The sequence below is a fragment of the Onychomys torridus genome, chromosome 15 (assembly GCF_903995425.1).
Source record: "Onychomys torridus chromosome 15, mOncTor1.1, whole genome shotgun sequence".
Taxonomy (NCBI): Eukaryota; Metazoa; Chordata; class Mammalia; order Rodentia; family Cricetidae; genus Onychomys; species Onychomys torridus.
In genome coordinates this window covers 16,776,862-16,791,692 of record NC_050457.1, presented here as the reverse complement: position 1 = coordinate 16,791,692, position 14,831 = coordinate 16,776,862, and the positions used below count along the sequence as shown (strand labels likewise).

At 39.3% G+C, this 14,831-nt stretch overlaps 1 protein-coding gene across 2 annotated transcripts in view; it reads left to right on the top strand.

Moving 5' to 3' along the window:
• The first annotated feature begins 979 nt into the window (after positions 1-979).
• Positions 980-14,831, top strand: part of Tent2 (terminal nucleotidyltransferase 2) — a 54,869-nt gene continuing 41,017 nt past the window's right edge. For both annotated transcript variants that reach the window (XM_036206886.1, XM_036206885.1), the window contains exons 1-4: positions 980-1,312; positions 10,404-10,577; positions 10,782-10,871; positions 13,617-13,854. In XM_036206886.1, the coding sequence (XP_036062779.1) occupies positions 10,441-10,577; positions 10,782-10,871; positions 13,617-13,854 (465 nt within the window). In that variant the 5' untranslated portion in view covers positions 980-1,312; positions 10,404-10,440. The remainder of the gene's footprint in view (positions 1,313-10,403; positions 10,578-10,781; positions 10,872-13,616; positions 13,855-14,831) is intronic.

Sequence of the window (14,831 nt, the reverse complement as noted above, 5' to 3'; positions counted from 1 at the left end):
TGTCTTTAATCCTACCATTCGGGAGGCAGAGCAGGTGTATCTCTGTGAGTTCAAGGTCAGCCTGGTCTACAGAGCAAGATCCAGGACAGGCTCAAAACTACACAGAGAAACCCTAAATAAATAAATAAATAAATAAATAAATAGATAAATAAATAAATAAATAATAAATATCAGTAATCAGTATATATAATTACATAATCAGTAATCAGTATATAGTATACTATATAGTAATCAGTATATAGTACATAGTAAATTATTAAATGACTGTATCACAACGATGACCTCAGTTTGTGAGTTAAGTAGAAAAATTAAAATTTTAATAACTAAAGGCATGGAAAATAACAACGAAACAACTAGAAAACCAAAAAAGCAATAAACAAACGGACCAAAACGACAAATTATTCATTTCAAGAATGAGAGCAGTCAGATTTTTATACTTCCTCCCGGGACAATAACGGGAACTATCGTTAACGGATTGACCGCCAATAAATCAAGCAGTTCAGACAGTTTCACAAGATACTATCGGCCAGTCAACGAGAAATAGCCGCGTTTGTTGGACCAGTGAGTGCTAGCCGTTACGGGCAGGGTGCTGAGTGGGCTTTGGGCATTATAGGCATTATAGGCATTTCTTCCTTTCTTTTTTTATTTTTTTTGTCTTCAAAAACCTGGTTTTTTTGGAGGAGAAAACCAACTAAAACTTGATACTGATCTTTCCAGCACGGGCGAGGTGAGGTTGGTTTTCGATCATCTCCAGGAAGGCTCCCCACGGACAGAAAGCGCCCGCGGGAAATGGCTAGCGGCGGAGCGGCTGCACGGGACCGCGGCGCTCGGGCAGCCCGGGCGGCCGTCCGGGTCCGTCCCTGCCCTCCCCACCGCCAGGACCGAGGCGGGCCGGCTTCGCGCCTGCGCAGTTCGGCCACGGCGCTCACCGGCCGCGGCTGCCGGAAGTCTGCCCTTTCGCTCCCGCTGCTTATTCCCATCCGGGGTCACGCCGATCTTCCGGGACTCTCTGACAGGGCTGTCTACGCCGCCTTTTCGGCGACTTTTTGGTCTTCCGCTTTTTTTTTTTTTTTTTTTTCTTTTTCTTTCTTTTTGTTGTCGCCGCCCCCAGCCTTCCACGCCCGCGCGGGCCCGGCCGCCTCGGTTCTCGCCTCTCCGCCGCCCTGCCGGCTCCTAGGTCACCCGCCCGAGCTGGGCCTCGCCGTGCTGCGGGCTGCTCCTACCTCGGCCAGCTCGGGCGGCAGCTCGGGCCTGGGAGCGTGTTGGCGGGCAGTGCCGCTGGGCCCTGCTCGGCCCCTCGGCGTGGACGCCGGTGAGTGGAGGGCTTGGGAGGGGAGGCACGTGAGCAGGCCCCGGGCCCCGGCGGGGGCGCGCCGAACTTGGCCGGGACTGACGCTGGGTTTTGCGCGGGAGAGCCTGGCGCTGCCCTGAGCTCCCCGGAACAGGGGCGTTCCCCGGCTGCTGCACTTTGGGGAGCGTGTTGGTGCCGCTGGCCTCTGCATCTCCCCTGACTTCCTTCTCTCCAGTTCTCACGTCGCCCCCCACCCCGTCCTCACTCTCTAGACCGAAAGAGTGGGAAATGTCTAGGTACTCCCTCCTGGTGTTCCAAAAGGCAGTGGGAGAACGAAGATAAATGTCTAAATTAACTATTGTGGAAGGCATTCATCTTTAAGACATTTAATTAAATGGCGTGAAGTCACTTCGGTTAAGAACACAGGCTGGGACTGGCTGGTGGTTGAATGCACGTTTCCCGGTCAGATTTTTGTGGCTGGACTTTCCATCCTTTTATCTGGTTAAGAGCACAAGGGGCGCTTATGTGTTCCCCAGACTTGAAAGTTCCCTCCCCTGTTTTTGCCTCTTTGAGCTATGTTTAAAATAGATTGTGGATGAAAGGAAAGAAAAAGATTTTCAAGTTTCCTTTCTTGTTTTGCCTCTTTCAGCTTTGTTTAAAATACGATTGCTGATAAAAGGAAGAGAAAAATTGTGCAAGTCCGGTTGGAAAATTAAGTATATGTTTTTTGTGGCTTGTGTTTGTACACGGATACACTACCGCTATAGTATATAGTTCAGTACTACCATGCTGTGGTGTGCTAACCACTATAACACTTATTTCACTAACAACTGGTAATAGACACATTAGTTGGTAGGTGTGAATGGCTTCAATTGTATGTGATCTAGAAACGTACCATAATATATGGAGTCCCTGTGAAATAGGCCAGTTTTCAGTCATTTGAGAAATGTCCATTTGGAACCATGTTGTTAGATTTTTCTTGTAACTCTTGGATGGAATTTAGTTTTTAATAAAAAAGGAATGCTCTTTTAAAACCTGAAGGTGAGCCGGGCGGTGGTGGCGCACGCCTTTAATCCTAGCACTTGGGAGGCAGATCTCTGAGTTCGAGGCCAGCCAGGTCTACAGAGCGAGATCCAGGACAGGCACCAAAACTACACAGAAACCCTGTCTCGAAAAAAACCAGGACCAAACCAACCAAACAAAACCAAGAACAAAACAAAACAAAAAAATAACAACCTCCCCAAAAAACTCTGAAGTTGGTTTTGGCAGTGGGTGAACAGGGTTTAGGAGTTAAACCTTGTCTGTTGTAGAGAAAAGAACAGAAGATTTTAGGGGATCAAAGACACTTAGATAAAGTGAACAAAGAACTTGATTCAGCCGTCCAGTTCTTGTTTGTATTAGGTAGATGCTGCTTTCCAAGGAATCTTGATAAAGAGACCATTATGTAAACTTGAGTGTTCTATAACTTGTAGGAGAGATCAATTTGAGGACAGTAATTCCAGTAGCAAATTAAGAGACCCAATACTGTTCTCACTAGAAATACTTTCTCAACTCTTACTGTCTTGTCTCATGTATGCTCATTTTCACATAAATCTTACTAATTCTGCATTGGTTTAAGCATATTAGACAAAACCATCTTTTAAGGGTCTTTTCTCAAGGCAAGAACTAGTATAATGGTTTAAAAACAGTACAAATTTTACCTAGATTATTCTGTTTCACTGTTGAGTACAGATTAAAAAACCAGTAACTTTTAAGGTAAGAAAAGTAGGATACTATCAATTTCTGGATGTTACTATAAAATTTATCATACTACTACAGATAACGTGGAATAACTTCTTAAAGATAATATTTAGTGAGGAAGCTTCATTAAGACTATAAAGAAAATAGTTAAACTTATTTTATATAAGTTCTAGTATAGTGATAGTTTCACTTGACCTATTTCATTAAACTATATTTTATAAAGATTCTGTGTTTTGCTTTGCTGTTGAGTCGGGGTCTCATATAACCTTGACTAGCCTAGAACTTGCTTTATGGACCAGGCAAGCCTTGACCTCACAGAGATCTGCCTGCCTCCTGTGCCTTTCGAGTGCTGGCATCAAAGGTGTGTGTCACCACACCTGGTTCCCTTGTATTTTTGCAATACATCATTGCAATATCATTACAATAATTACTGAAGTCTATTGGAAAAAGGATTTCATGTCTCTAGATGGTCATATAGTCTATTTATGGGGTGAACATTGATTGTTATCTGTTAAATTTCTTAGGAATGGTTCTATTTTGAAGGCTGCCCAGTTAAAGTTTGACTTAAGGGTCAAGATTCCTGAGAGAGCCTGACTAATATTTTATCTTAGAAGAACTCCAGAAGAATGAATGCTTCTCAGAGGCAGGCCAGTCACAGAGTTCAAGGCTAGCCTGGGCTGCATAGAGAGGTTCAGGCCAGTCAGCACAATGCAGTGAGACCCTTTCTCAATAAAATAGTAAAACAGAAATTTTTACTTTGCATTTGAATACGCTGAATTAGATACATACGCTGAATTAGATACATACCCTTGAGTAAATTTTTGGCTATGAAATCATTCTAGGCTTCTAAGCTTTTAATTGTAGAATCATTTGGTTTTAATGTTGTAGAATAGTTCTGGGTACCATACTATCTTTTAATTTCTACTTAGTTTGGATTTGATTGTGTAATGGGATAGAAATAAAAGTGAAAGGTGTATTATTAGCATTTTTTTGCATCTTTAAGTCCGAATACAGACATATATGGTCTTATTTGCGTTCAGAAGAAAATGACAGTTTATAGGTATAAATTGCCTAGGTTTTGAACAGTGGACCTCTGTAAATGAACCTGAAATAGTATTTGTTGTTTTTATTTTATTTTTTCAGCTGTGTCTATTATTTTATGTGTGTGTATCACACACACTTTGTGCATGCCTGGTGCTCTAGAAGGTCAGAAGAAGGCATTGGATTTCCTGGAACTGGAGTTACAGGTAGTTGTGAGTCACCATGTGGGTGCTGAGAACCATACCTTTGTCCTCCGTAAGAGTGAGCAGTCAGTGCTCTTGACCTCTGAGCACTCCAGCCCCCTTGTTTGCTTTTATAGATGGGTTTTCACTCCTATGCAACCCAGGATGTACTTAAACTTAAGATCCACCTGCCTGAGTCTTCTGAATTCTGAGATTTCAGGCATACACCACTTCTCCTAGCTTTGAATTAGCTCTTTTGTGGTGTGTGTGTGTGTGTGTGTGTGTGTGTGTGTGTGTGTATATGTGTGTTGGAGACAATCTTCTTATGCCTGGGTTGAGTTTGAACTTGCTGTGTCTTCCCAGCTAGTCTTACCCTGCTGATCATCCTCCCTTATCCAAATGCTGGGATTTCAGGTGTGTGCCACTAGGTTTGACTTGAAATAGAACTTTTTAGCTCTGGTTTTTCTGTGGATAGATGACTTCTTTTACTTAGGTCCATAGTTTCTGTATCCCAGCAAAATGAAATGTCAAGCAAAATTCATTTTAGCTAACAACCACTTAATGACTTTTTTATAACCCCCATGGAAAAGATTGTTTTTAAATGGGAAGTTAGTTCAGGGAAGTGAAGCAAAGGGAACCAAATCTTAACTACCATTTCCCTCTGAGCAGTGAAATTCAGAGAGTACAGGTCAGCAGATACTGATTTAAAAAAATAACAAAAACCTGTAAGAGGAAGTACAGACTTCCTGGAGGAATTTGACAGATTTATTTCCTATAGACAGCACTTTGTCTCTGTTACAAATTAGAGTCAGGCATTTGGAGTGATGTCTGAGAATGGTGAAAATTGCCTGTCTACTACCTATGATGAGCCTTGGACTAATGAGTCTGATTATATGTGGTCAACCTAGGAAACTTTAATTTCACAGAATGGGAAAACCAAGGAACAAAATTTTATTGAGTTTTAGTTTCTTTTCAGGCCCCTTTCCCCCACTTCCGTTGATTCTTGCAGATTTTCATTCTCTAATAACATCTATCTAAGCATTTTTTCCTTCTGTAAAAAACAAAACAAAACAAAACAAAAAACTGAAAGAAAAAGCACAGTTAACCCAATGCTTCTTTACCCACACCACCTGCTGAGTGTGAGTCCACCAACTCCTGACTCCCCTCCCCACATCGTCCCATGTCAGCGTGAAGTAGCCAGATTTGAACTCTAATTATATATCCAAGAAGTTTGGGATGTTTGGCTGGAATCTCCAGCTAATATCTCCAGCTTGGTTCATTCCTCCATCTCCAAACCCTGCCCTCTCAGAAAAACCACCAAAAGTCCACTTCCTCATCCCTGAGACTTCCAGCTCCCTAAGTCCCCACCCAAAGCAGTATAATTGGGCATAACCCAGTTTGTGGAGGACACCTCCTCATCCCACGCCTACAGGGTATTTAAGCCCCCTCCTGTAGACAGGCCATGTGATTTTTCTCCTGTCTCCCAATGTGGAGTGCTTTGCCCAAATGAACCTGGCCTTTTACTTTGAAAAAAAAAAAAGCTTTTTGTAGTTCATTCTTTGATTGGCTTATCAGAAAATTTAGTACTTTTTATAATTTGAATAATCCTTTGCACACATAATATACACACTTAAAACTTGTCATATCAGTATATAAATTAATAACATAAATATGTAAATACAAATACTATGTAATATATAGTAAATGATATATAACAAACATAACTTTTGTGTAAAATGGTTATATTACTATAAGAACCAAATATAGCCAGGCTGTGTGTGGTGGCTCATGCCTTTAATCTCAGCACTTGGGAGGCAGAGGAAGGTGGATCTCTGGATTAGGTCATCCTGGTCTACAAAGTAAATTCAAGGACAGCCAAGGCTACATAGAGAAACCTTGTCTTAAAAAACCAAAAACCAAACCAAACAAAAAACATATGTCTTAGAAAAAACACTCTGGTCAAATTCATTGGATAATCTACAATTTTTTTTTCTTTTTTTTGTTATTTATAAAGTGGTCTTCTGTGTAGTAACTTTTATCAGTACTATTAGTATTCTTTTCTTTTCTATTATTTTTTTCTTTTTTTCATTTTTTCAAGACAGGGTTTCTCTGTGTAGTTTTGGTGCTTGTCCTGGATCTCGCTCTGTAGCCCAGGCTGGTCTCGAACTCATAGAGATCTGCCTGGCTCTGCCTCCTGAGTACTGGGATTATAGGCGTGCGCCCCCACTGTCCGGCGTATTTTTTCTATTTTTGAGATTGTAATTACATCATTTCCCTTTCTCTTTGTTTTCTTCAAACCCTTTCATTTGCCCCTCCTTGCTTTCTTTTGAATTCACAGCTTTAAAAAAAAAAAAAGTTGCATGCACACACACACACACACACACACACACACACACACACGCACACACTCCTAAATATAACCTGCTCAGTTTGTGTAATGGTACTTGTATGTATTATCTCAGGGCTGACCATTCAGTATTGGATAGCCAGTTGGTGAGCTCTTCCCTGGGGAAGACTCTCCCACTCTCAGCACTCCTTAGTTGACTGTAGTTCTGTGTGTAGGGTTGAGGCTTTGTAGTCTTTCCCCAGTCCACTTGACCACGTCTGTTGTTCTTTGTTGAGCTCGTGTTTAAGAAGTCACTAGAGTGAGACTTACGGTGTAGCCTCTGACATTACTAGGAGACACAGTCTCACAGCAAACTCACTGATCTTAGATCTTTTGGCCTCCTCTTCCCACATGTTCCCCATGCCTTAGGTGTGGAAGTTGTGTTGTAGATATGTCCTTTGGGACTGGGCTATGTGACTGCATTTTGATTGGTTGTGGGTTTTAATGGTCTCTATTTATTGCAAAGAGAATTTTCCTTAATGAGAGGTGAGAACTGCATTAATCTGTGGGTATAAGGACAAATATTTAGAATATGGTTAGGAATTGTGTTGGTTTAGTAAAGTGAGGGTTGTAGGTTCTCCTCCAAGATCTGTGGCTTCACTAGTTGTGGGTTTTTCAGTACCAGGCATGACCCTCTTTTTAAGTGGGTCTTAAGTCCAGTTAAAGAGCTGTTGGTTACTGCCAAGGTCTGCACGCCACTACTGCACCCTTAGGGTGTCATGCAGTGATGGTCATTGTTGTGGTTCAGAGGCCCATAGCTCTGTAGGACTATGGTTGCTTCTCTACTTTGGGAAGCTTTCATGAAAGCTTCAGGGAAGGGGCATTCAGGTCAGTTCCAGCTCAGGCCTCTGGACTCTGTGTCTTAAGTGCATGGTGTCTTCAGGAATAGGGGCTGAGTCTTCCACCTTTGTGGGGAAAACCAAGGACAGTAGCAATAGCCTGTAATGCTGTTTGACAACCTTGACCAACAATTCAAAGGGTCTTCTGGCATTGGGGATTTTGTGGTCGTTGGAAGGAACATTGTCAGCCCAGATGAGAAAAATTCATTTAAACTGTTGTGTGTATATGTATGTATATGTGTGTGTGTGTGTGTGTGTGTGTGTGTGTGTGTGTGTGTGTGTCTGTGTCGGTGTTAGAGGTTTTGGTTTTAGGTAGTTAATAGAATGATTCCGTACGACTTTTTTAAGCACCCTTAATGTTATTTAACCTCCCTTCCCTCCTTCTGTATTTATCTTCTCCTACTCCCTAGTTAGAGCCTACCCTGGATCAGATCCCTTGTTCCCGTCCAGTCCCCTCTCGATTGCTCACTATCCCTGTGCCCCAGCCAGGGTTCCTTTTTATTGGTTTCTGCAGGAACTCCAGGATATGTTTTCACATCTGAAGATCTGGAGCAAGAAGCCTCTGATGAGAGAGAACATGCCACATTTGTGTCTGTATTGCCTCACTCAATATGATCTTTTCTAGTTCCACCCATTTATGTGCAAAGTTCACAATTTCATTTTTCTATACAGCTGAATCCTGTTCCATAGTGTATATATACACCACGTTGTAATTGTCCATTTCTCAGTTGAAGGACATTTATGTTGTTTCCATTTCCTAGCTATTGTGAATAGAGCAATGGACATGGCTGAGCAGGTATCTGTAGGGCAGGATGTCGAGTCTTTTGGGCATATGCCAAGGAGTGGAGCTGGGTCGTATGGTAGATTGATTTTTAGCTTTTTGAGGATTTACCCACATTGATTTCCAGAGGGGCTAGAGCAGTTTGCAGTCCCAGTGAATGAATGAATGATCCCCCACAGCCCCTCCAGCATTTGTTAGTGGTCGTTTTGTTGATCTTTGCCATTGGACTGGAGTAAGATGATATCTCAGAGTTGTTTTGATTTGCATTTCTTGAGTATCCTCTTGAGACCATCTTTCTCTCTGACTTTGAGCAGCTATTAAATTCCCCTTCCTCATCATTCTGGGAATTTGCCCTAATCTGGGTTTTCTTTCTTTTGAGACAGGGTCTCACTATGTTACCCTAGCTGGCTTGAGACTCTGTATAACAGGATGGCCTTGAACTCATGGCAATCCACTTGGCTCTCTGTGTGTCACCACTACTGGCTGAAAACAATTTTGCACTTCCCACCTCAATCTCCTTAGTGCTGGGACTGCTAGTGTGTGCTGCCTTGCCTCATCTTTCTCTCCTTACCCTTCATATCAACAAGTATTTTCATTTTCCCTTATGTTGATACTGTAGACAGGGATAGCCTTGTGGCTTAACATTTTTCTTGAGCTTTAAAGCTTTAAGGGCATTAATTTGTGTCTTATGGCTTTGACTGTTATTAGAAAGGCCAAAGACATGTTGATCCCCAGTTTTTTAATATTTCCTCTGGAATATTGATAAACTGGTTTTCTCTGAATATTCTAAAACTCTCTCTCTCTCTCTCTCTCTCTCTCTCTCTCTCTCTCTGTGTGTGTGTGTGTGTGTGTGTGTGTGTGTGTGTGTGTGAGAGAGAGAGAGAGAGAGAGAGAGAGAGAGAGAGAGAGAGAGAGATTTTTTTTTAGACCAGGACATTTGTTTAGTGATTTTCTTCTTCGTGTCTTTTTCTGTTTTTTATGGACTTTTCTGTTATAATGTTGGATCACATAGTTGGGTTCTCTGGGCTTTTTTTTTTCTTTGAATGTTTATTTGATATAGTTTCTGCTTATTTCCTATTTTTTCCTCCCTCTTTGATCTATGGATGCCTTATTTTAAGTATGAGCTATTAGTAGTCTGAATAAAAGATTCTTATATATGAGTAGTGACTGACAGCTGTTACGTTTCTTGTAGGTAGGCTGATCACGTAATTCTGTTGACTTGATGGTAGACCCTTTTACTGTCTTATATCGTTTTGCTTATTGTTATGGTGTACACTGTTTTTCAGCTAAGAGTCTTTTTTTTTTTTTTTTTTTTTTGAGACAGGGTTTCTCTGTCTTAGAACTCACTCTGTAGACCAGGCTGGCATCGAACTCAGAGATCTGCCTGCCTCTGCCTCCCGAGTGCTGGGATTAAAGGTGTGTGCCACTATGCCCAGCTTAAGAAGGAGATCAGGGAGTATCATTTTTAATTTGTTTTCTTGGTTTTTGTATGCTCCCTTACCCCCCCTTTTGAAGACTGTAGCTTTGCTGAACTAGTCACTGAAAAAATTTTAAAAAGGAGCACCTAGTGTCTTCCTAGGTTAATGACATGTTCTAATTGTCCTCTACAGTTTTCCTCCCTCTATGGAACAAAACTGTTTTATTGCAAGTCTTTTGTGTATAGCCATTGAGAAGAATCTTGGAATTTTATGAATTTGTAGGTGACATACATTTCTTATTTCTTCAGATGATGTAAAGTACCATATCTTTACCTGATAGCATGTACCGTTTTATGAATTAGGTTGTGAATAAATGTAAGGATCTGAGCAATTTAATTAAATCTCTTGAATGATTTCTTTTGTTGTTAGAGTCATGGTGGTAAACATTGTGTTGCTATGAAGGTAAACTTAGAGCATTTTCATCAGAAAATTTGAAACATGCATATTATTGAAAGCGTTTGAATGTGGTTTAGATTTTAAATGAACTGTTAGTAGTTTGTGATTTGCCCGTAGTAGAATTTAAGACCTATTTAAACTTTTAGAAATAACTTTACAAATGAAATGACTAATTTGATAGCTGACTGTCTTAAGTAGTAGATAATACTTATCAAAGAGTTCTGTGTCTTTAAGTTATAACAGTTTAGTATTATGTTCTTAAATTATAGGTAGAAGAATACATGTTCGCCTTCAGTGAACAAGAGCATGTTCCCAAACTCAATTTTGGGTCGTCCACCCTTCACTCCAAACCACCAACAGCATAATAACTTCTTTGCTCTCTCACCAACTCTTTATTCACACCAGCAACTTATTGATGCACAATACAACTTTCAAAATGTAGAGTAAGTATGCTGTTATATTTGACCATGTCATTACGTTCAGGTTTTTGTTTTTGTTTTTTGGTATAATGTTTTTGTATTCAGTATTTGAAAATGGAGAAAATATTATTAAACTCTGTTTTCTTTTGACTAGTTAAGTATTTAGTTTGTGTGGAATTTTTGGTTCTAAGGAAAAATATTTATATTATTATGCTGTGTTTTTTATAGCTTGTCTAGAGCTGTGACCTTACAGCCCCTGACATATGGAACTGTCAGTCCAATACAGACCTCCACATCCCCATTATTTCGAGGAAGGAAGTAAGTATTTTCAACTGTTTTTAAAAAAAACGTTATAGTCCTAAGAACTATGTATCAGTTATATAAAATTATATGGACAGTGTGGTCTACGTTTTGTTTTGTGAAACCTGTGCAATTAGATCAGTCACAGAGTTTTAAAACTTCTTTGAGTTCAAACATTTTAATGAACCTTGTAATGTTTTATTCCTGCAGGTTTTAGTTGGAATAAAGCTGTGTTTCTCTAGAAATCTGTGTTTTGAGAATCGTATAGCCACATCAGATGCCTTCTTATGAATTTTCTAGGGTTGCAATAGCAAAGTACTGTAAACTGATACTTGATGCCATAAAGAGGCTAAAAATCCAGATCATACCCAGCACAGCTGGCGTCCTTTGAAGCCCTTCTTCGGCATGTAGATTCTTGTTCTTGTACTCTCTGTATTCTTTCCTTTGCCCTTGTGGTGATCTGACTCTACAGGATACCCATTATAATAGATTAGGGTCCATCCCTTAGGAACCCAGTTACACTTAATTATCTTTTGAAAAATTTTAGCCCAGAAGATTCTTGTATTTGTTTGTTTTTTGAGTCACCCTTGGTCTTCAGGACTACTGTAGACTAGGCTGGACTGGAATTCACAGAGATCCACCTGCTGTAGCAGGAATTCTAATTGGTCTTATTAATAAAAACCGGGTGCCAGATATCAGGGTACATGCTGAAAGATCAGACTTCTTGCCTTCATGGAATCCTCAGATGAAAGGGCCTAGCTCCTTTCTCCATCCTGCCTTATTCCTCTCTTCATCTCGACAAGTCATTTCCTGTTTCCTCCTCCTAAGTGCTGGAATTAAAGGCTTGCGCCAACACACCTGGCTGATATAAGGCTTTCTATAGTCATTTCAGAAACCAGTCAATTTTAAAAGAAATAAATCTATTACAAAATAATGAGAACAGAATTTCAGAGGTATTTGCTAAAATAACATTTGATAATATTTGTAAACAATATACTTTTTAAAACCTATCTAATCATTTTCTAATTTCTGTGTTAAAAATAATTAATAGTAATTTAAAATACAGTAGTGTTGTAAAAACTTGAAAACGATGTCATTAAGTCTCATTGTTGTCTTCTGTTTATACAAATGCTATAGGATATAGAAGTTATAGTTATTCAAGCAGAGATGGTATAGCTGCTATTTGAAATCTAACTTTCTGCTTCTAGAACCAAGTCTTATGATAAACGTTACAAGTTTTTCTGCATTATCATTGGGAAAGTTCTATAACGATTCTAAGAATATTGACTTCATTAGTTTTATTCGTGTATTGTTTTTAAATAGCTATAGTAGCCAATTGGTAACTCATGAGTGAAGATGAGTTCCATTAGTTCATAGTAACAGATATTGTTAAAAATTAAAATTGGTATTTTTAATTGAAGATGCTTAGTGTGTGTGCTATAATTACTTCCAGGTTTAAAAAAGCACTGCACTTTTGTGTGTCTAGTCCTGCATATGTTACTTATGAGTAGGAGTTCCACTTATTGTGTGTCTAGTCCTGTGTATGTTACATATGAGTAGGAGTTCCACTTATTTTGTGGGTCTGCAAAGAGAGAAGAGTCAGATAATGTCCGAGGAGCAGTGCAATAATAAAAACCTTTAGATGGCATTGGCCCATAGGATTTTAGAGCCGGAAAGGAATTGGACCATTTTCTGTGACATAAAGTATTTTATGTGAACAACTTAGTTTATCAATGAAATATCATTTTCCCTGTCAGATTACTGGTCTCTTCCCTTTCTAGTACTGCGGTCTGTACCTGGGCCTTCACAGGTACTTGATAGACACTCTGTGCTGACCTAATTATTTTCTTGTTATTTTGAAAATTGTCAAAATTTCTGAAAAATGTAAAAGATAGTATAATGTGTGCTTTCTCCTTGATTCATTAGTTGCAAAGTTTAGGTGTTTGTTTTTCTCTCTCTTCTCATTCTCATACTTTCCCCCAAATTATATTAAAGGAAATTGTTGACATTCTTTATTTACGTTATCCAAAAACACCTCAGCCTATTCTTTGTAAAAATAAAGACATTCTCTTATATAACCAGAAGACTTTAATCATCCAAAAGACATTTATGTTAATGCATATGATCGGAAATGCAGCTTGTTTTCAAGTGTCTCCTGTTGTCTAGTACCCTTTATAGCCTTTTATAAAAATATCAGTTTAGTTTTTCTCACTGATGAACCAGAACCTTTAAAAATATGTGTGTGAGCCGGGCAGTGGTGGCGCACGCCTTTAATTCCAGCTCTTGGGAGGCAGAGCCAGGTGGATCTCTGTGAGTTCAAGGCCAGCCTGGGCTACCAAGTGAGTTCCAGGAAAGGTGCAAATCTACACAGAGAAACCCTGTCTCGGGAAAAAAAAAAGTGTGTGTGTGTGTGTGTGTGTGTGTGTGTGCGTGTGTATACCACTTAATTTACTTACCCTTTTGTTAGAATTTATCTTTAATTCTTAGTGTTTGTATAATCCTATATGTAGGCATTTTTCTCTATTATTTTCAATGTGGTGATGACTCATTTTAGTAGTTCAAATACCATTAATTATCTTTGTTTTTGTAAGGCATTGGAAGGCATCTCTTGTGCTGAAAATGAATATTAAAAGTCCACTAGGGTGTTGCTAATATAATCCTACCCAAAAGTCACAGTGCTTTATTTTCTGTTTGTATATTTGTATGCTTCTGTTGTCAGAATGCTGTGTCTCTAGTCACTAAGGTATATTTGCTTGTTTTCAGGAGAATAAACGATGAAAAAAACTTTCCTCTTGATGGTAAACGGCAGCGTTTCCATTCACCCCACCAGGAGCCAACTATAATTAACCAGATAGTGCCTTTATCAGGTGACCGAAGATATTCCATGCCACCATTGTTTCACACGCACTATGTACCAGATATAGTACGATGTGTTCCACCTCTTCGAGAAATTCCACTGTTAGAACCTAGAGAAATCACACTGCCTGAGGCCAAAGATAAGGTAATTATAATGCAGATGTTCATTTTGCCTTTTGGAAGGTTCATATAAAGAATGTATTAAAAGGATCAGGAAAACCTAATTTTCTACATTTAGAATATGTCACTTTTTTTTTTTTAATGTTTAAAGTTTTATTTTCTTCCTAAATATCACTTAGATTGTGTATGTGTGTGAGAGATAAGTACATCTGTCAGGATCAGATTTTTTTCTGATTTACAGACTTGGAATTACAGCTAAAACATTTGATTCTTAGTGTTAGAGAATTCTCTTACAAGTTATTCTTTCTCAGATGAATGAATGATTTTTACTGGTGGTGGTTTTTTGTTTTGTTTTCTGTTTTGAGACAGGTTCTTTTTATATAGCTCTGGCTGTCCTGGAACTCTGTAGACCAGGCTAGCCCAGAACTCAGAGATCTGGCTGCATCTGCCTTCAAATGCTCAGATTAAAAGTGTGTATCACCACACCCAGTGCAACTTGTTTTTACTGTAGAAAAATATGTATGGATATTCATATAGTAATTGTAATAAAATGTTAGAAAGCATTGTCTTTCGAATTTTTCTGAGGAGATATACAATTAAATGGTGTGATCAAGAAAGATTTATCAAAAAGATTAGTGAAAATTCTTTCAATTAAATCAAAGTATTTGCTTTGGAAAATGATGTTAGCATTGGGGACAAAGAGTCCTTTAATATCTAGTAGTAGTAGACAGTCTAGAAGACTGTCGCTCTCCTCAGCTATACTTAGTTGAAAGTTAAGAAGAACTTGTAGGTAATTGGGAAGGGTGTATAATGTCTGTCATCCTTTTGTTCTTTGAGTGATGTTGTCAACTTTCCCTTTCCTCCTCTACTCCTTCCCTTTCTTCACAGAGTCTTGCTGTATAGTTCAAGCTGGCCTTAGATTGAAACTTACCCCTTCAGATGTACAAATCAGTAGATTTTACTAAGTTCATAAAGTTGTGCAGTTATCTGTTTCCAAAACAT